This window comes from Theobroma cacao, chromosome 1, assembly GCF_053813885.1.
Source record: "Theobroma cacao isolate CCN51 chromosome 1, ASM5381388v1, whole genome shotgun sequence".
Lineage (NCBI taxonomy): Eukaryota > Viridiplantae > Streptophyta > Magnoliopsida > Malvales > Malvaceae > Theobroma > Theobroma cacao.
This window is the reverse complement of record NC_142639.1, coordinates 5639989-5661232: the sequence shown is the minus strand read 5'-3', so window position 1 is coordinate 5661232 and position 21244 is coordinate 5639989. Positions and strand designations below refer to the sequence as shown.

The 21244-nt window shown below is 31.8% G+C and overlaps 2 protein-coding genes and 1 long non-coding RNA gene across 3 annotated transcripts; all 3 read right to left on the bottom strand.

Annotated features, from left to right (window-relative positions):
• Positions 1-2589: 2589 nt before the first annotated feature.
• Positions 2590-7208, bottom strand: SULTR2;1 (slufate transporter 2;1). Its single transcript, XM_018115052.2, has 12 exons — positions 6666-7208; positions 6306-6354; positions 6008-6215; positions 5723-5897; positions 5518-5583; positions 5184-5414; positions 4965-5091; positions 4571-4857; positions 3555-3748; positions 3355-3440; positions 3166-3242; positions 2590-2720 (listed from the first exon to the last, which is right to left on the bottom strand). The coding sequence occupies exons 1-12, from the start codon at positions 6978-6980 to the stop codon at positions 2598-2600; spliced, it is 1938 nt and encodes a 645-aa protein (XP_017970541.2). The 5' UTR covers positions 6981-7208; the 3' UTR covers positions 2590-2597.
• Positions 7209-11072: 3864 nt separating this feature from the next.
• LOC148764464 (uncharacterized) lies at positions 11073-11819 on the bottom strand. The gene is made up of 2 exons (XR_016024210.1): positions 11596-11819; positions 11073-11333 (listed from the first exon to the last, which is right to left on the bottom strand). It is a non-coding gene; the product is annotated as an uncharacterized LOC148764464 (long non-coding RNA).
• A 1737-nt stretch (positions 11820-13556) lies between these two features.
• LOC18611611 (uncharacterized) lies at positions 13557-14750 on the bottom strand. Its single transcript, XM_088803018.1, has 2 exons — positions 14055-14750; positions 13557-13933 (listed from the first exon to the last, which is right to left on the bottom strand). The coding sequence occupies exons 1-2, from the start codon at positions 14546-14548 to the stop codon at positions 13852-13854; spliced, it is 576 nt and encodes a 191-aa protein (XP_088659144.1). The 5' UTR covers positions 14549-14750; the 3' UTR covers positions 13557-13851.
• Positions 14751-21244: the final 6494 nt, after the last annotated feature.

Below are 21244 nucleotides of genomic sequence, written 5' to 3'. Positions count from 1 at the left end.
TCTTTTATTTTATTCGACAATTACGATTATATTATTCAGGTTTTTTTTTATAAGAATCTAATCAAAGTGCGCCATGACCTTTTTGTATAATGGTACTTTAACTGTACTAAAAGCTTCACTGAAGCTAGATATTATTTTATTCCTAAACATTGACAAGTTGAATATTGCAATAAAAAGCGATGGAAGTGGATGGGAGTTGAGGTTCCAACTTTCAAGTAATCACTTCTTTAGGGTCCAGACACAGTGCATGTGGACACCTTTTCGATTAGAATTAAAAGCATAACAAAGAGACAAAAGCACGCTGTTTCTCTCTGATTGTGTTAGACTTGAGAGATAAAGAGCAGAATTGTCAGTAACGTAATTTGATTCGAATTTGATTTAAATCAAAGATATGTGTAATATAATAACGATTATATCCTTAATTCTCAAATTTGTGTGAATAAACCCTTGTCTAATATATATAGGGCAATGAAGTTATTAGGAATAGCCTTTCTTTTTTCCTTTTAAATTAATGAGTTAGAATTCATTCAAAAAATTTCTTTAAAGCAATTGCAAAGTGCATCTTTTGCAATAAAGTTGTACTATTATAGAGAAGTTGGAGTTAATCCATGAACTGTTTTTATGTTATTTTTTAAAAAAGAAATTATAAATAAAAAATATCATTTTATTAGTGAGCATTTATTTGCTTTCGCATAATATATAAGTCTAAATTTAAATTCGGATAGAAAATGAGTATGAGGATAATGAAAATACTAATAATGATCTACAAGAAAATGTGTTTAATTTTAATTATGAAAATAATTACAATCCTTAAAAAATTAAGATAACTGAGATATGTGAGATAATTTTAACTATGTAATATGTATATTGAAAAAAATTTTAAAAAATAAAAATGAAGACAATTTATTCATGAATTATCTTACCTTTTTCATGTTTGTGTTTATATTAAACTAATCAGAGTTTTAATACCATAATTATTAGTATCAACTTTCATATTTAGGTTAAACATTCTTTCTTTTTTCTTGCATCAAGGATTTTTTTTTTTTTAAGAAATTGAGAAATCAATATCTGAATCTAACTTTGTTAACATAAAATATATGTAATTATTATTAATTAAATCAAATGCTTCGATATTGTTATCATTATAAATTAAGAAATAACTACATATTACATAGTTTATAAAAAGGAGTTAAAACCCTAATTAGATTGAAAATTAAATTATTCATTCTAACATTAGGAGTGTCCTCATGAAACGGTTTAAAACTATACTTTAACAAATAACTAAACCCCAAATAAACAGACAGGCAAATAACAAAAAGTGATTAACGTGGATAAAGATGGGTTTTCGTTTGCTCATTTGCCAAGCTTGAGATACAATGAATGTGGACAATTTCGATATTGATCCCGAGTAGCAAAGGGACAAAAACCCTAAAGAAGGAGACCACCACCCAAGTGAATGGAAGTCATAATTAGCACTACCAAAAGTGCAATATGTTCCCAATTGGATTAACTCTTTATTCATACTCCTTGGACGAATTAATTAATAAAGTGACCATCCACTACGCACCGCGTATTAATCAATCAAGAGGCTGCCACCATAAGAACATTGAACCTAGACACATTTCGAAGAGTCTACAACAATGGTAATCTAATACTCTTGTCTGCTTCTTCTTATAAGAAACTAAAAATCATAATGGATAGGCATGCATAAGGATTTATGATTCAGTTTCAAAGGGAAGCTATGCAACAACTAGACTTAAATAAACTATTCATTTGGTTACCAAAGTTTGCGCATTTATCTATTTCGGTTACTTACTTTTAGCAAGTTACTAATATTATATAATTTGTGCATTTGTTGGTTAATTACTGATAACAAATGCTTTGTCGACATTCCACGTCACTAACCACGTTAAAAATACAAAAAATAAAATTGAACACTAATAAGGCACTTAATTAGTGTCCAAACAGAGGCTGACTAGCTAATGTATAATTTATATAACATTATACGACCAAATCATACCTTTTCAATGGTAGGTAATTATAATAGGAAAGTAGAACAACTTTGTTCAACAAAACAAGTTATTAGGCATTCATGCCAACGCATCTCATGTGAAAAGAAAAACATATATGGGCTGACTGCACATCAGATGTTGTGTTTGTTGCTCAAACTATTCCAAGAAAAAGTTCGTCGTTCGAAGCATATACGAGATGTTGCAACAATATGCAAAAGCAAGCTTTGGTGCGAAAAATTCAGCTTCTGCTCCAAATCTTAATGACAAGTTAAATCAGAATTAATTTTTAATCATAGCCACAGTTACAAAGCTATACCATTCAGAAGCTTTGGTGATCATAACCACAGATGATCAGATAATAATACAAATTATAATCTTTATATAGAGACCTTTTTTTTTTTTTTTGACAATCAAATCTCACTTATTTCTTTATTAATTGAGTTCTACACTCTTAATTATCGTCTGTCCCATTTGCTGGCTACATAAGGATGCAGCAAGGGACTGGAACAAACGCACAAGAGACAAGCAAAGCCATGTTTTGATATTTAAAAACTTCAACACTCTTTTTTTTAAGCTCTTTTTGCTCTAGAGGGAAAACGAGTCCATAGCTTCTCCAACGCTTAAATAGACCCTTCCTCCAATTTTGTCGACAAAGTTAGCCAGCTTCAACTTGTGGATCACTTGCCACCTAGGGTTTGCAATGGCCAGCTGAGAGGTAATAATCAAAGGAATCAATGTAATTAAATCTGATATAACATTGCTCTACAACTTTAAAACTTAATTTTCAGAAAAAGAAAAAGCATTGCTATGCAACTTAAAATGCCACAACCTCTCTATTCGATCACAATTCATTTACATTCTTTTTAGTACAGACAAGGACAATATTCAAGAAAGAGAAGAAAATTTCAACTTTAAAACTCTTTAAACGTATTCTTTTTAACATTTGAACTTAGATTTTGAGATTTAAGATTCAAATCTCTCCGACTATAAGTATGATCTACTTTTATATTAGATTTGTCAAATCGTATATTGATTTATGAATTGATTTGTATGTGTAATAATTTTATATATGAGATGTTAATACTTAATTACAATTATAATTGTTACTTGTGCATGTAATTACATAAAATAAATAGAATTTACATTGCCCTACCTTCATTCCATTTGAATCAAGATTCTTATGCAGTTCCTCCAGGGAAGCAATTCCTGATGTATCAATGTCCATCAAATCTACCATTCCAAAAAAAAAATCATTATAAGGAAAAATAAAAGAACAATATTCAATAATCTCTTTAAATCACAATTAAGGTCCTGGAATATTAATTTTCTCTTTAACTCTTACTGGAAATGTCAAGAATTACTAGCTGAATAGTCTTCTCTGCATTTCCCTTGCTGTCCTTTTCCTCTTCAACAACCCATTTTATAATCCTGAAAAACAAACCATATAACCGCAAATAATGTTTTGTTTGATTAATCTTGTTAGGTTTTTCTTGCGTGTCTTTGAGTATTTTAATCATTGTTGGTAGGGGTACTGTTGAGTACCTTTCTCTGACAAAATTGGCGTTTGCAAAACAAAGTAAGGCAGACTTGAGGCGCATCGTCAAGACCCCGGGAGTCTTCACAGCCATAGGATATTGATTGACATCACCAAACATGTCACTTCCAGGAAGTCTTCCAAGGGTTTCTGTGCCGGGTCTAATGGAGATGAGAATTATCTTTGCGAACGAAATTGTTACCTGCAATTATATTGCTGAAAGCATTAAAACTTCGACAGTAAATGGATAATTAATTTAATCATTTTCAGTTGATATGGAGAATCTTATACAACATGGAATTTATGTGCCAGCAAAAGCGTTTTGAACAGCACAGATAAATAAACAGATATTTTCGTGATTATGCTTTTCCAAATTATTGGCTGAAAGTAACATTTCAAAAATCTCACAGGATGAGCCCTTCATATCACACATTTTACAATTGTTTTGTAAAATAAATGTAAGACAAAGTTTAATGCATATCTGTTGCAGCAGTGCATGCATTAACATACCATTCGAAAATGCAGTGGGGTATGCATGACATTTTTCAAGGCTTCAACAGCATACATCTCAAAGTAAAGGCTCACTACTAGTGGCTCAATTTTCAAACTTTTGAGGAGCTACATGACCCAAAACTACCTTCTGATTTGAGACCATTTCCCCTTGAGTCAGCATATTGCTCACATAACTTTAGTTATGTGCACTTTTCCCCTACAATTATGAGCCTTTCCCTTGGGTTCTAGAAATGCTCTCCTTTTGTGAAGCACGTGCAATGCCCAACTTGGAGATAAGTGTTGACAAATGACTTCTTTGACAGTTATCAGATGATTTGATACCACGAGAAAAAAAACACTCAAACAAAAAACTTAAATAACGTAAATAGATTTTATTCCTCTTGCACTTCTTAACATCTAATTTTAGCATAAACCAGTGGTCATACTATGCATTAAGTACGTATATATATTATATTCACCCAAAGAGACAAATGATTCCATCCTAATTAGACGGAGCGAAAGTAAATGTTACCGCCACAAGAAGACCAATTTCCACCGTTGCAAACAACACCCCTAGAAAGGCTCCAATGCAGGCTAGGAAGTCTAGCTTATCAACCTTCCAAATATTGTAAGCTTCATTGAGGTCAATAAGCCCTGGAAGAGCAGAGAGAATAATCGAAGCAAGGATTGCAGTCGGAGTGTAATACAAGAGCCTTGTGAACAATTCCAAGGATATGAACACTGTAATAGCCATCACAATATTTGACACTGCAGTTTCACAACCGGCACTGAAATTCACAGCTGTCCGCGAGAAAGAGCCTGCAATATTTTGCTATTGAGAGGTTGCTGGTGAACAATTTCTTATCAAAATAGAACTTCCTGGTGATAGAAATCTGAAAATGGTTGAAACAATAAGTACAGCTTACCAGTTGCAACATAGCATGAAGTGAAAGAACCTATGATGTTCATGAACCCCATGGCAACCATTTCTTTGTTTCCGTCAAGGTGGTATCCCTTTATGGCTGCAAAAGATCGACCAACTGCAATTGCTTCCTAAGATTGAAACAATAGAAAGTAAATTTCGAAGGTTGATGATATACTTCAATTATATACGCCTGAAAAACCTTCTGAATTCTGATACCAACCGTGAGTGCAATAATAGCAACAACCAATCCAATCTTAGCCACTTCCCCAACATGAGGCCCATTGAACTGCAGCTGATGCACTGAACTTGGATTTAAGCCTCCTTTGATGTGTTTTATTATCTTAACTCCATGCTTATCGGCTTTAGTCAGGAAAACAATGAGAGTTGCTAAAATGACAGATAGCAGAGGAGCAATAGCCGGCAACCAAAAGAGTTTTCTGTTCCTTTTACCCTGATAGAATTAGAAAGTAGAAAACATTTGAATTTGTGAAGATACAAATCCTCAAGAGATCAAAGTTAATAACCTATTGTTCACTATCATAAATAGTTCTTACCAGAAATCTTGTGATTAGGATGAAAATCAGGAATGAAGATCCGAGAATAAAATTATGAGGACTCCACTGTAAAGAATGTATAAAAAAGAAAGGACAAGACAGAATTAACCCAAAAACTAACTTTTATAGTTAAAAAATATGGTAGACAAGTAGTTATGTCCAATATTGCAATATAATAAAAGAAAATGAAAGCAATTAACAGTACAGGATGATGGAAGGAACTCCACATGGCTTTCATGACCGAGATAATATCTGTCTTGTTTGTAAACTGAGTGAACCCAAGTAGTCCCTTGAGTTGTTGAAGGCCAATGACAATGGCAGCGCCTGCCATGAATCCAACGATTGCAGCATGTGATAGGAAATCGACAAGGAAACCTGACCTGTGATATCTCGAAAGGGAAATAAAAAAAATGATGCTTAAATTTGCATGACATCTGTTAAAAATGAAGAAACAAAAAAGAGGAGAAGAAATGCCAAGAAAGTGACATACCTGAATAGTCCAAAGGCAGCTTGAAAGGTACCAGCAAAGAAAGTCGCAGTGAGAACAAGCTTCTGGTAAGCGATTGGATTAGCAACAGGATCCTGTAGTTTTTGTACCATTGAGGACAGAAGTAGTGAAATTACAGCCACTGGTCCAATTGCTATCTCTCTTGAAGTTCCCATCACGGCGTAGATGAGAGGTGGAACTACACTCGTGTCTAATTGAGTAAAATGGAGAGAATCATTCACATAATCTCTAACCATATCAGACAACAAAAGCATAGCAAAAATTCAACTAGGCAGCTTACACAGGCCATATTGAGGATCAAGCTTTGCCAAAGTTGCATATCCAATACTCTGTACGAAAATACAATGAGACCATGGCATAAATGACCAACAAATTACCAGAAACAGAAACAGAAGCGTAAAAGAACTCACAATTTGATGATGACATTACGAACTTCTTAAAAAAGTGACTATTGTACTTTTCAGAAAAAAAAAAAGGTGATTATTGAAGCCTCATTAATCTAGAAAGCACTCTTCATTGAATATTTATTATATAGATCTTAACTAAAGAGAAGTGCAAAGTTTATGCAGAATCACTTGGGATGCTAGTATTCCAACTACACTACTATTGTTATAATGATCAAAATCGCACTTGAGCTTACCTGAGGAATGCAGAGGCTTGCAAGAGTTAGACCTGCCATTAAGTCGTGCTTGAATTTGGTTGCCTTGTAGTTCTGACACCAAGAAAGGATGGGCAACGTTGCTTGCAACATTGAAAGTACTTCACCCTTCCATCCGGACTGCTTGTTAAGAAATGGAATTTTGTTTCTCCAAGAAAAAGCAGTTTCCATGAGCTCATGGCCTAACCCTGGTGGCTTAGGGGTATTAAGCACCCACTGAACCCTTTCAACACAGTCATATTTCTCAAGGTCTAGCATTTCTTGGTCTGCTGTGGTATCAGTGAGTGGGGAAGTCATGGTTTTGTTTGAAGTGTTTGGGAGAACCAAAGAGATCTCTTTCTCAGGAATTTAGCAGTAGCTTTAAGAGAATGGCATCATTCTAAAAATCAATAGAACACAATATGACATTGATTTATGGACGGGAAAGGAAATTCAACGGTAGAGGAATTTTCAACAAAGAAGGGAGAGAAAGATAACAGGCCTGTGAAATTAGTGGATAAAACTAAGGTGGTCATCCCTAGCTGATGAAAGCTGAAATGCCATAATAGTAACCTATACATTAAGTACTAAGGATAACTAGGCCATATATATATATATATATATATATATATATATATATATATATGCGGGATGCTGTAAGTATATGTGTATATATATCAGGCAAACAAAAACTTATCATTAATAAGAGAAAAGACCACCTTTCAAAAAAAAAAAAAGAGAGAAAAGAGTTACAAGTGTACTTCTACCAAAATTATAGTTGTAACAAAGGCTGCTACCGAAGAAAGAGGAAACCTTTTGGGCATAATAATGAACATTTGGCTTTAAAAAACATCTAATACTGAGAAAGTAGTTACTCTGAGGGACAAAGGTTTAAGTTGTATTATAGATTGTTCTTTCAATTTGATTGTTGACCGATTTGCATACAGCAAAGCAACTTAGCCTTTTATAAAGAATACTATGCTTGGCCAGGCCACTACTAAGGGAAGAATCATTCTTTGACCATCTACGTAAATCTGGTCCTTACAGAGCTCTGCAAAAAGGAAAATTTTATCATTTCAATCCCCTCTGCAAATATCTTAAGCATCATTTCTCTTCCTTCTAACAAAAGAAGCGATATGATGAAATCTAAACGCTGAGATTTTCTTAAAAAATTTCATTCCTGGACCACCAGTTCATGCTCTAAAGCGGCAAGCAATATCATTGCAGGCTTTGGTGCCTACATTATTTGCAAGGGAAATGTGCAAGCAAGGTAAAAATATTGTTGCCCAAAAGATGCAAATGCAATGGACAGTATTAAGGACATACCAAAAAGCTCACTGAAAGATACCATTTCAAAGGTATTCTGAAGAGAGAATATGTTCTTCCGGAGCTCCTCCAAGTTCTAAAGAACAAATTAGGTTTCTTCTTAGTGATGGGCTATTAGTATCTTTTTTTTTTATATACTTTAAACTGCCTCCCTTTCATCTTCTTAGTCGGAAAAGGTGATGCAAAGTGAATGGATTTCCCTATTTGAAGCTGCAAGCTACTCTGATTGTATTAAAAATGTCCAAGCACACCATGCCGAGAGCAAAATGCATTTGTTAAGGCAAAGTTAGGATACTTAGTCATAGCCTTGAATTACGAATGTAAGATTACATTTTTTTATTATTGAAATAATTAGTGTATCAAGAAAAGTGAGGAAATGACAATAATTACTTGCTTTATTCACTTGCAAGTTTACACCACCAACTATGGTGAACAGCATTAGAAGCTGACATATTTTTATATTTTTAAAAGTCAATTATTCCTAGTTCTTTATTCCTTTGCAATGCTCTACAAACAATTTAAAGAGGATGCCCATAAATTAATTATTAGTAGTGACAATTTTTAATTCATGGGGAGTAACGTTTATCATTATTACGGTGGCAACACTAGCGCATGATCTTGGTAGTGAAAGGCAATGCTCTTGTTTTATTCCTTAATTGAAAGTGGTACTTGTTTGTCAGGCCTACTGAGGGTCAAAATTCAGAGACGCCTTAATTACCCATCGGAGGGTTACTAAAACTATTGGTGGGGTCAGTCAATGGATATTGTCATAGAAGTAACTTTTGTGGTAGTACTTTTATGGTTCTTCACGTGTATCATTGCTTATTTTGAATATAAGATTTATACTTATAAATTATATGCTATTGTTGACTTACATGTTATCATCTTTTTAGTGACTGAACTTAAAAAGTTTGAGAGTAATTAAAAATTAAAGTTGAATAATCTGTTTCATAATAAGCCGAGCAAACCTTATCCTTTCCCCTGATTAGAAGCTCTAATTTTCGTCAAAATTCATGAGATGATGGGACTAAGATATATTAGAAGTTGCAGTTGAGCATTTAATTGATTCAATGAGGTGCAGAAATCTGGTATTTCAAAAATTATGTTTGAATTTTCATGGTCCCAAATCAAAGCAAAAATAAAGATAAAGACAAATTAAAAATTGTGACGTGATTGTTATTTAGAATTAAGCGAATTATATTGGGAATTCAAGGTGATAAATAAAGTCTCTTAATTAGCTAACTTTAGGGGTAAGAATTTGGTTGTTTCAATCAATTTTGTTTTAAATTTTTCAAAAACATATTAATAAAATTCTATAAAAAATAATTGAAATCAATTGAATTATAGTAAAAAATAAAAAATAAACTAATTTATTTCGATTGGTTCAATCGAATGGATAAATTATTTTGATTTGAAAGAGAGGTATTTTTCAAATATATTGTAAAAATGTATTATTAATTCGATCAATTCAGTTGTAAATTTTAAGTATTGAAAATTGGCCAAAAAACCGAAAATAAATTATTCTTACCAACTGATTAATATAAAAAATAAAATTGTTTCGATCAATTATTTTAATTCAATTTAATAATTAAAATCGATTAATACCTTACCAGATTTGAATACAGGGGAACAACGGGAATAAACAAAAGCACACATCCAAAGTTGAGGTTAATATAATTTGCAGGGATTCCACTGGCCATTTGTCGAAGTTCCGTAGCTTTGCTCTGGAATTTAAAAAGAAAATTAACTGTAGGGTGTGAGCCAAGGGCTTAAGCATCGAAGCCATATGCAAAGGCACCCTTGCTTTTAAAACTTTGCAATATTTTATTTGGTCAAGAAAGAGTGAGTTTTCATCCCAGACAACTATTCCATCGTCAATGGGTGGTAACCAGAGCTGTGCTTTTTTTTTTTTTTTGAATAGCAGGATATTATTGATGAAAAAGAGTCACCCAAGGAGTGGACTCCATCACAAAGAAAATTCCGAACAACCAAATCTGCACTTGGCTTTTCAAAAAATGAAAAGTTTGTAAGTTAAATGTAAAAGAAAAAAATTTATGAGAGAATATCAATCTTAATTCATTTAGATTATATTTGATATCCATCATTCATAATGAAAGAAATTAAAAAGTAATAAAACATAAATGTAACAACTAGCAAACACTAAGTCATAACATCGTTTAACTTAGTTGTCTCCACCATTAAACTATCATAATAATTTTTCTTTTGCTTCAACGCCTAAAATTAAACAAAATTGTCCCAAATACATCAACCCATATTGTCACTCAATAATTTAACTTTTACCAACCTTCTTTCGATACAATATTTCTTTTAATTCAATAATTATTATTAAACTTAAAAAAATATTAATATAAAAACTCAAAAACAGGTGTAAATTTCAGTATGAAAACCAAGAAATTGATTGTCACCCAACAACAATTTACCATAAAAATCAACATAAATATTAAACCTATTAAAACCAAGACCCGACAAGTCCATATTAACTAAAGATGAAAAGACGTATCAGTAGAATAATTTTTTTAATTCAACAATTATTATCAAACTTTATAAAAATAAAAAATTAAAACAAATGCAAATTTCAATTTCAAAGACAAAAATTAATTCCAATTAACCCCATATACTATACCATACAAATTAACATATGTTACACTTATAAAAACCAAAGTTAAACCTTTAGTCAATTAAAACAAGTCCCTACAGAGTCTTAATTAGGTGACAAGTGCCACCCAATCACATTAATAGTATTTAATTGTATGTATTACATATAGATAAAGCAAGCCACATCTTGCTTGTTTCATTTTTTTTTCTTAAGCCCTGTATGCTAGCTGGGCACAATTTGAGAATGGAAATTAAACTCAAATAAATTTGGGCTTTCTATAAAGCCCAATTATAATTAGTAATATTAAGTTGAAAAGAAACCGTACGTGAATCACATGGCATTTAGGCCCGACCCGATTGGAGTTGAGTTCAAAAGCTTTGCAAATTGAATTTCCCATCCCCCCCGTTCACCGCCTCTCACTTCCAATTATCAAGTCATCATGGTAACTAAGTTATGAGAACATAATCTATAGATAGACATTCAACATTACTTCATTTATCTAATGCATCTGAACATAGTGTGGCTCATTAAATCATCATGGACATTTCCCTCCTGGACAGGGTTATGAGATCGCCACCAAAGTGCGTCCCTGTACTCTTCATATATATGTAGCTTCTTTTTCTTGTTTCTCTTCTCTTCCCTTATTATCTTCTTCTCATCTTCCTGTTTTCGCTTTGAAAATTAGCTCTTATACCATCCTTTTCTTCTTCTTTTTTTTCTCTCAATCACTGCAAAGAGAAAGAAAATTGAGCAAAGATTACTTCACATAGTTTTCTATGTTGTCATGAGAGATTGAGAGTTGATTATTTAAACATGTGCAGCTATTGCATAAACCAAGATCAAGATCGAGGTTCCCTTTCACTACTTGGACCGACACGGCACCTCGCCAGGACAGCTTGTAAGGCATGTGGGTTTGGGTTCAACCCAAGCTCCACACCTCTCCCCGTCCCCAATATTTACACATTGCAATAAAACTGAAAGGATGCTTACACTAATTGGATTGATGAAGAAATCAGTGGTTGGCATTGGAGGGATTGGCCGGAGTCAAAGCATCTCGTCGATTGAATATCTCTTTTTCCCTCTTATTCCATCTCTCGATTTCTTTCAGTAACAAACCTTTGCTTTCCTTCTCATCACCATCATTTTCCTTCACGCGAACTTGCTTTCCCTTCTTGATTTGGAATCCTATATTAAAACACATCTCTTTCAATAAGCCCCGAAATTTTGATTGGAATGAAAGAAAAAGAGACAGATGAAGCTCTCTCCCAAGTATTTATGACGTCTACAATCTTTGGTACATTTGCTTCTTGTTGTTATAGTTTTTCTCGACTACGACGATAAACACAAGAAATGGAGATCACTTTAAGCATAAGCAAGCTCACAAGCTTTCAATTTTGAGGATCTATTCAATTACGCCCAAATTAAGGATATAATTTTTCTTTGTCAGCCTTGTTTAGGGCCACTTGGCACCTACTTAATTTTGGCTACAATGGTTTTCTTTATTTGATAATTGAAGAGATAGCAAGAAGATTTAATAAATGAGAGATTATTTTTTATTTTGCAGATTCTTCATCCGTGACTTCTCTTAGCATCTCATTAAAAAAAGCTAAGAGAAGAGTACTATGTGCTTTTTCCATAAGATCATTTTTCTCACTATCAGATAAATTCGAAAGAATGTGGTCTTTTTTTTAGTGCCTTCAATAATCCTTATTGCACTAGCAATAAGCACATCTTAACATGTCACAAGCTGAAATCGTTTCTTTTATTAAACTTTTCAATCTCATACTTAATTGACAAAGATACTATAATGAGATTTAAATTGACTCAAAACTTTAAATTTTTTATACCAGTTTGTTGTGAAAATTGTAAAATTATTTTTAAAGAATTACCCAAAATCTTACTCAATTAAAAGAATAAAGAAAAAAAGATACCAAACACAGTCATAAGAACACAAAAATTTACATGATTCAGTTTTTTGATGACCTAAAACGTACATGGTTTAGTCTTTTGATAACCTACGTCAACAGACATAGTAATAAAAAAAATTCACTAAGAAAAAAATCAAAATATTACAAAAAAAGTCTTAAACTCACAACCCTACACCAAAATTACTCTCTCTAAATCTTTTTTTTTTTTTGAAATTTACTCTCTCTAAATCTAAGTGTTGACTATTCTTCAATCCCATAAGATCTTTTTATAAGGTGTACAATAATCTTATCCTAATATAATTAAAATATGTTATACTAATCTAACTAGATTTAAAAACTATCTCAACATCGTATATAATTTAATTAGAATTAAACTATCTTAATCAAACTACAATTCAATATTATCCTAACACTTAACTTAGGATTTTGATGCAACCACTTAACTTGAAGGGGTGAAGGTTTATGCAATCGTTGAGTTCTTGATGATGCACAAGCGGTTATTATATGTCAGAATAAGTCATTATCAAATAGCATAAAGACTTCAGTTCGCATAAGGGTCTTAATGCCGATAAAATTACTTTTAAAAAAAAAAAAAAGACCTAGCCACTCTATAACAGAGTTGGAAGTTGGAATAACCAAGCCAATCTGATCCAGGGTACTGATGCATAAAAGGGAAGCTTTGGATTGTGAAGGTATAATAGGGCACTGCATTGTTTATCGATAAAAGTATATTTTCCACTAGACAATGGAAAATAGCAAGAAATTAGATGCAGGAAACAATCTGGCTTTTGCTTGTCCGATTCTGTTAAGAATGCACATGTTTGCCATTGCCGCCCAACCTGTTTCTCATTTTTCTTGTCCATGTTTAGTAACCTTAAATAATTTAAAACACTTGGCTCTGTAGTCTTTCAACCCCTTCGCCCATTTAATATTTTATTCTCTAAAAGGTTCATCCGAAGCAAAGAGATTAAACATTATTATATTTAGTTCTTTAATAATAATTACACAATTTTATTGCTATCATATATTAATTAATTATACACAGAATCCACATTACAATCGCAGGAAAGCCATAAAATGATAAAAATCTAGAGTGTCCAATTAGTTACAAGGGTACCTGTGAATACAAAACAAATTTAAGATGGCAGCGGCACACACTGTGAGTGCATCACACGCATGACACTTGACGCCACGTGCAGCGGGAGGCCCGAGGAGTGTTTCACTCTGTTTCCACGAGCCAGCGGCATCAACGGATCAACCCTCAGCTGGGCTCATTTTTTGTTATGCCCAATTGTTTTTTGGCGTTAATATTCTTTGCTTAATGGCGCATTTCTCTTGTATAAAGCCGAATATCATATATTCTTTGCTTGAGGACGCTCAAAATCTTGGATATATCTTTCCTTAATAACAAGATATTGTTACGTCAAATATCATATTTTTTTTTTTATATTGTAAGGATTCATCAACATTTCAAAAGGTAGATCAAAATTAATTTATTTTTCAGAAGGTACATTGCTCTACCTGGACCTATTCTTCATCCTCTGCATTCTAACATCAGATCGTCTCTTTAGTCCACGGAGTTGTTCTTCCCAAACATGTCTAGGGAATTGTGATCTCCATTCCTCCGTACAACTGCCACCAGCATTCCCTATTGAATCTACCAAACCCAGCTCATAATCATGCATTTTACGAGAATCTGGATTCGAAAGTGTCTCATAAGCCATTTGAAGCTCAAGAAATCGCTTTGTGGATTCTTCTTTGGTTGAAGGAGAGCAAACATCAGGGTGGTATTGAAGAACCAATCTTCTGTAAGCCTTCTTTATATCAGGTAAACTTACATTTTGAGAATCAAGAGAAAGAACTTTATATAAGTCGGTCTTTCCTCTCTGCATGGCTGAATTACCAGCCCGACATGATATAGCTTGAACCTTGTAAGGCTCTTGCCCAAACCCGAATTTGGATGCTGTTGACATCAATCTGCTCGTATTGAGATTCATTTGCCAGGAAATTTCCATATGAATGTGCTTGTGTCACAGTCTGTGCGGCTAACTCCGCGCGTTATCAAGGCTATGGATTCCTAAAACTGTGTGGGTTGGTCGGCGACACTTGCTTACAGCGATTTGGGAAAAAGAAGGAGGGGAAGAATGAGACATATGTTCAGCTTTGATTTCTACGGTAGAGTTGAAGGTTTAATTAGGAATAGAGCTAGCTCTGAATGAAGACCATTCACATTTAGATATATATATATATGTATATATACATATATATATACATATATACATATATATATATATATATATATATATATATATATATATTGTTTTCTGTCTTAGGACTTTTGGTGGAAGAGAGAAAGCGTTGAATGCAGTTTTGGCATCCAACCGTCGTCTTTGGCTTGTTAGGTCCTCTCGTCTTTGTTTGCTGCTTCATGCTTGCATCTTGTCACCAAACCTAATCTATTTAATTATATTTTATAAGACAAATATACATTCAGATGCTTTGAACCTAAGTTTCCGTTTGCATTTCAAATTTTGCTACGCTGTAAAAAGATGAGAAAGATTCGAAAAAGGTGAAACGATCAAATGAAATTGAACAATGACTCTTTAAATGTCTTGAAAGTGACCATAGAAAATACTTATATAAGAAGTTATAGAAAGTTCTTTTTGTAAAGATGTATTTATTGGTTGTAAATAAAAAATGGTTACATCAAAATACATCTTGTTTAAGATTTTTAAAGGGAATGAAAGAAATATATGGTAATTCATGACAAATTATAAATAAAAAATTTACTGTCAAAGACACTGTCTTAATTTTCCTATCTTTAGAGGATCACAATAAAAAAATATTGATTAATTTGATTACAAATTATAGGTAGTAACATAACTTAACGATTGCCATCAAATTGAACATGTGAAATAGGAATAATATATAGTATAAAACGTAAAGTAAAAGTAATTGCAGGGGAGGTTTTTGTGGAAGTAGTGCTCCAGGTAAGTGTAGTCACGTCCATGATAAAGAAAAATAAAATTACCGTATTACATGAAGAAAATTCTATGTACCAATTTCCTTGTTTATCAAATCTAATAATACTGCAAACACAAAATCGTTGTTATGATCATGGAACGCATACCAATTTGAAATTGATAAGCTCAATTAATTTCCAAATTGGCTTGCCGAAATTCCAAGTCAATTTTTTTGTACCCAAATCCAAATAAAACATCACGTCCAGATGAAAAACCAGAGACATAAACAAATTATTTTTGTTCCTTTCTCGTTAACAGTTGAATATTCAGCTGTTAAATAAATTAATTTGTTCAAGCAAAGACGAAGAAAAAAAGCAACAAGCTGCACGACACAATGTGGGTTTTGCTTGTCGGATTCTGTTAAGAATGCACATGTTTGACTTTGCCGCCCAACCTGTCCCTCACTTTTCTTGTCCATGTTTAGTAACTTTAAATAATTTAAGCACTCACTCTGTTTAGTTAGTACACCCCTTTCTTCACCAATTTAATATTTTATTCTTCAAAAGCAAAGAGATATAAAATTATTTTATTATATTTTAATTCTTTAGTAGTTATTACACAAACTTTATTCTCACCACATATTATATTTGATTAAGCCGACACAGAATCCACATTAGAAGTGTCCAATTAAAATCTTAATTGCCTTATTTAAATATTGCCATCGGCTTGGCAGAGCTTGCTAGATCCAAACAATAAGCCACAGCCTGAAACACGAGGGATTTATAGAAAATATAGTGGAGTTTTTGTCGGTACTCGGTTAATTAATTAATTATATATACTTGAAATTGTATTCTGTTTTTCATCAGATACAGATAAAATAGAAAGAACAAATTAACAGATGGGTATTGATTTTTTTCTTTAAAAAAAGAAGCCTCTCTAGAATTTTTGTTTGTAGTTGGTCCAAATTTAGTATACAAGTTCGGCTAAAATATAATCTCTAGACTATGAAATTAATCCATGAGAAAATCCACAAAGCATGTGGCAATCTGAATGCTGTTGATTAACAACTGCAAACTTTATTTTTCTCCATAGTGAAAGATTTTGCCTACTACAGTCTACAGAGGAAAACCAGAGTTCAAATAAAAAATACAAAAGATATGATATATGGCTTTGAGAAAGTGACGAGTTGCGTAATTGGGCCTCAGTAATCATTGCCCCAAATTAGGGAGAGGGATCAAATGGCACAAAATTGAGGAAAGTATGGGCCCGGAGCAGCAAATTCTACCAAGCTCAGTTACAGACCACACTATGGGCCAATGGGGAATCGCATGCTCGTAAAGAATTTTAGGCACAACAAGTTGAGAAAAAGATTATATAACGCAATGAATATATATGTATATATAGTATATACTTTTACTTTATAATAAAATTTAATAAATAAAAGTAAATAATAAGACAAGTAATAAAAGTAATAATCGAATGATACCTTTCTGACATTATGAACGAATCCCTCTCTCTAATAAGGCTTGTTTCAATGATACTTAGAAAATACCGGAATCTTGATGATTTTATTAATTTTGTAATATCAACTTATTATATTATATTATAATATATAAATTTTAATTTAATATCTTTAATGACCGTTCTCTCTTTGCACCACACTATTATTTTTTTTACCAAACAAACACTATAAATCTCAACGCAAGTTTTAATTTTACCCTAATCTCACCATTATAGTCATCAATTTCCCCACGTCTTCTATTTTTAATCTCATCCAAGCAAATATATTATCGCTGTACCCGATAGACCCTAAAAAGACAAATCGATCTACAGCAAAAGATTTCAGTAAAATCATGTAACGAGTATATATATTATAATATAAATTAAATTCTGTGTGAGGTTGTTGTGTTTTGTTCATGTAATCATGATTGTTCTTATAAGACAATTCTACCACATGGAAGACTATTACATGTAAAAGAATATAATATAAAATTATATCACATATTATTGAATGAAAGCGACATTGTTAATATTCGCACTTTTTCATTCAAATGTGGAATTTTCTTTGGCGAGCGTTTTAGAGCCGCCTGGATTATTCCTTGTTGTTAGATAGTAACGTAAGGGATGATAGGGGCGACAACATCTTCTCATTTGAAACTTGTTATCTTTATTTTGTTCCGACAAAAATAATTTAAAGTAAAAAACCTGTCTTTTCCAGAAAATTTAATTTGTTAACATGGATTACCAGCCACCGAAATTTCTCTTGCAAATCACATGCTTCAATTTTCGCTAGAAAGGGGCCTTTGATTGTTGGCTTTTGCAACCTAAATGCAATGTATTATGAAAAATGCCAGTGACTTCTTTATCACTGGCTGCTGAATTTACTGGATTCTCGAATGTCCTTATAAATTCCACTAGCTCTAGATGGTTTATATTTTCAATCAAAAATTGATTGATTGAACATAAGTCGACTATTTAAGTTACAAGAAATTTCTACATTAAGTTGTTTTTCCTTTATATCCTCGAGTTGAGGTGTTAATTTTAAGGAGATATTTTATTGCTCAAAATTCAAGATTTTAAATTGAAAGTTTTGAGTTTGAAAACTAAAATGAATAAAATTATATTTATAAAGCAAGAAAGGATTTTTTTTTTTTTCAAAATACCTACCAAGTCTCTGTACTCATACATTTTGTTCAATTTAATCCTTACACTCAAAATCGAAATAATTTAATCTATTGATTTTGAAAATTACTTCAATTTAATCTCTCTCCCTATCAACATCCAATTTTATCGTTAGAAAAGATAACGTTAGTGCTAATGTAGCATTGATGTGACACATTTTGGTGACGTGATACCGACATAATGACGTGACAATGTCATTCAACTCTTAATCAATTTACTTTTTATTTAAATTTACTCAAAATTTCTTATAAAACGATTTTATTTAAGTTGAAAAAATCACAATTAAATTCTGTTAAATTTAAATTTAAATTATTAATTTGAATCTACAAAAAATTATAAATACAAAATAAAATGATATAAATATTTATAATTATGTTTAATTTTATCAGTCATAAATGCAATCTTTCATCCAAAAAATTTTTACCTAAAAAAATAACATGAAATATTAAACAAAATAAAAACATAAAAAATAAATAAAAAATTGAAGGGCTGTAGTAGTTTAGATTTTACGAGTATAATAAGAGGTTTGCATACCTAAATTAAGCAAGTCAAAATGATAAATTATTTTTATAATCATTGTTAACTACATATCCTCCTTCTTCATTTTTTTTAAAAGAAAAAAACAAAAATAAAGAACAATGAGGCTCGGAGACGCACAAACACTATCATTAGAGAGTTGTTTGGTTTTTAAATTAAAAGAATTTTAAAAAAAATCCAAATCAGAAACGTAAAGCTATCATCATTGTCTTAGTTTCGTAACAATTAATTGATGAATTAAACTTTCAATAAGAAAAACAAAAAATGGAGAAGAAGACTAAGGGGTGGCTAAAGAGAAGAATAGTTATTGCCTTTTATAATTGCAAAAACAAAACCCTAATTCTAAGCGTTTATAGAGTTTGTGTAAATGAAGATGTTGTCATTCTATAAGTATATATCCAAAATAAAATATTAAAATTTTTTTTATATAAAAAGATAATCAAACTTAATTTTTACAAACTAGATAAATTAACATACCTATTATGAAATCTAATGATCAAGTAAGAAAATATTTATATATATTTCTTAACACTATAAATCTTTTACACTTAAACATTTGATTTATTAATAAGTACATATATCATTTACTTAAATATTCATATTTTTTAATTTAGTCCTTAAACACTTCAACTTTGTTCAATTTAGTTCATGCACTGTAGATTTTTGTTCAATTTAGTTCCTATAACATGACGCAAATTTTTTTAAAAATTTATTTTCTTGATCTGTCATGTGGCACTAAAACGTCAACATGTCAATGACATATCATCATATTAATGCCACGTGATATTGTCACGTCATCACGTCGATACCACGTGACATTGTCACGTCATCATATTGGTGTCAGTCACGTCACCAAAATGTGTCACATTAGTACTGACATCATTTTTTTTAATGGTAAAATTAGATACCATTAGAGGGAGGGATTAAATTGAAGTAATTCTCAAAATTAAAAAATTAAATTGCTTAGATTTTGGGTATATTGAGTAAATTGAACAAAATACATGAATATAGGGACTTAATGGGTATTTTGATTGATTTTTTTTATTATATAGATCAAATTTTACTGTAAAAAAATTAAATAGATAATAATATTGATTAACATTGATTGATCAATTGTATGAAAGATTTTAGATGGAATCATTCTAGATTGACTTAAATGAATTATTCCCACAAAATTAATATAAAGTGGGCCTGGAGATGATGGCATGTCATGGATTTGCAATCTAAATCAAATTAACTAGAAGCCAGCCAGAAATTGACATGTTAATAAAACAAATCTTAATCATGATAAATAACAGGGGAAATGCCTAAAGTAAGTGGACAAGATGAAATCACATGATTCATTTTCACCCAAAGTTTGTGGAAAAGTAGCCTAGAAACAAAGCAAAAAAGCACAACCATCAAGCACTTTCATTAAAAATATTACATAAACTTCCAATGAGCTTTTTTGAGAAGTTAGGCTCTATGGAGGCCCATCTTTCGAACTTTATTGACACTTCATTCACACTATAACTTTGTGGGAGGATGGTGCCAAATTTATGGTTAGCTTGTTTCACATGAGTTCTTTATTCTTTTCCTCTGCTAAGCTTCACATTAGAATTTGTAAACAAGATATAATATTAATGGAAATAAAATAAAGCTAGGGCTTATTTTCTTTTGGGAAGAAAAATAATGGGGAAGGCATGCATATGAACTTTTTCAGTTTTTAACTAATATATCCTTCCCCTTTGAGGATAGGAATGGCGTCAACGAAAAGAAAAAGTTGGATATTGAAATTAAAGATACATTGGATTAGAAAACTACTTATTGAAAAAACCCTACTTAGAAAAAATTAAGGAACAAAAACAGCAATCACCATTAATGTGCTATTACTCATTATCCCACGAAAATTCATTGAAATATACTTGTTCAAAATTTATATATATAGGTCGATGTAGATGTGAAGAAATTTAAACAGTTGTGGTATGTTTGGAATGCATCATACCCATACACCATGAAGTATTTTGTTTTCATTTCCGGCCGTTGCTAGTTCCCCACCATATGCTCAACTGCGTTATTATTGATAATTGACCTTGTTTCTTAACATGCTCCACGCAAAAGCAAAAAAGAAAATTTCCATTTTAAATAGAACACTCTTCTAAAACAAGTTCACCCCCTCGATCGGTTGTAATTGCTTTCAAGGCAAAAACTAATAAGTTTGGACCAGAAAACTTGGGAAGCAGCATGTGTATAAAAAACTATAATCTCATATTGCAAAGAAAAAAAATTGGAGAAATAAATTAATGTATCCCCTTTCATAATCCAATTAGTTGTTGACCATTAAATTCTTTCCCTTTTAAACTCTTAATTTGAGATTGCAATAGCACCCTTGTTATCAACTCCAGAACCCCGCGATTTGGTCATCAGTCACAGTCAATCTCAAATTAAATGAGACATGCAAGACATGTATACACAAGTAAAAATTCATCCTACTTACAGTGCGAATTTAATCACATGAAAATATTTGCATAATTCACATAATGAGTATAT

Excerpts from the sequence above, each read along its gene's own strand:
- LOC18611611 (XM_088803018.1), bottom strand. The coding sequence starts at position 14,548 with ATGGAAATTTCCTGGCAAATGAATCTCAATACGAGCAGATTGATGTCA. Across the intron at positions 13,934-14,054 it reads AGGATGAAGAATAGGTCCAG|GAAAGATATATCCAAGATTT; the intron begins GTAGAGCAATGT and ends CTTGTTATTAAG.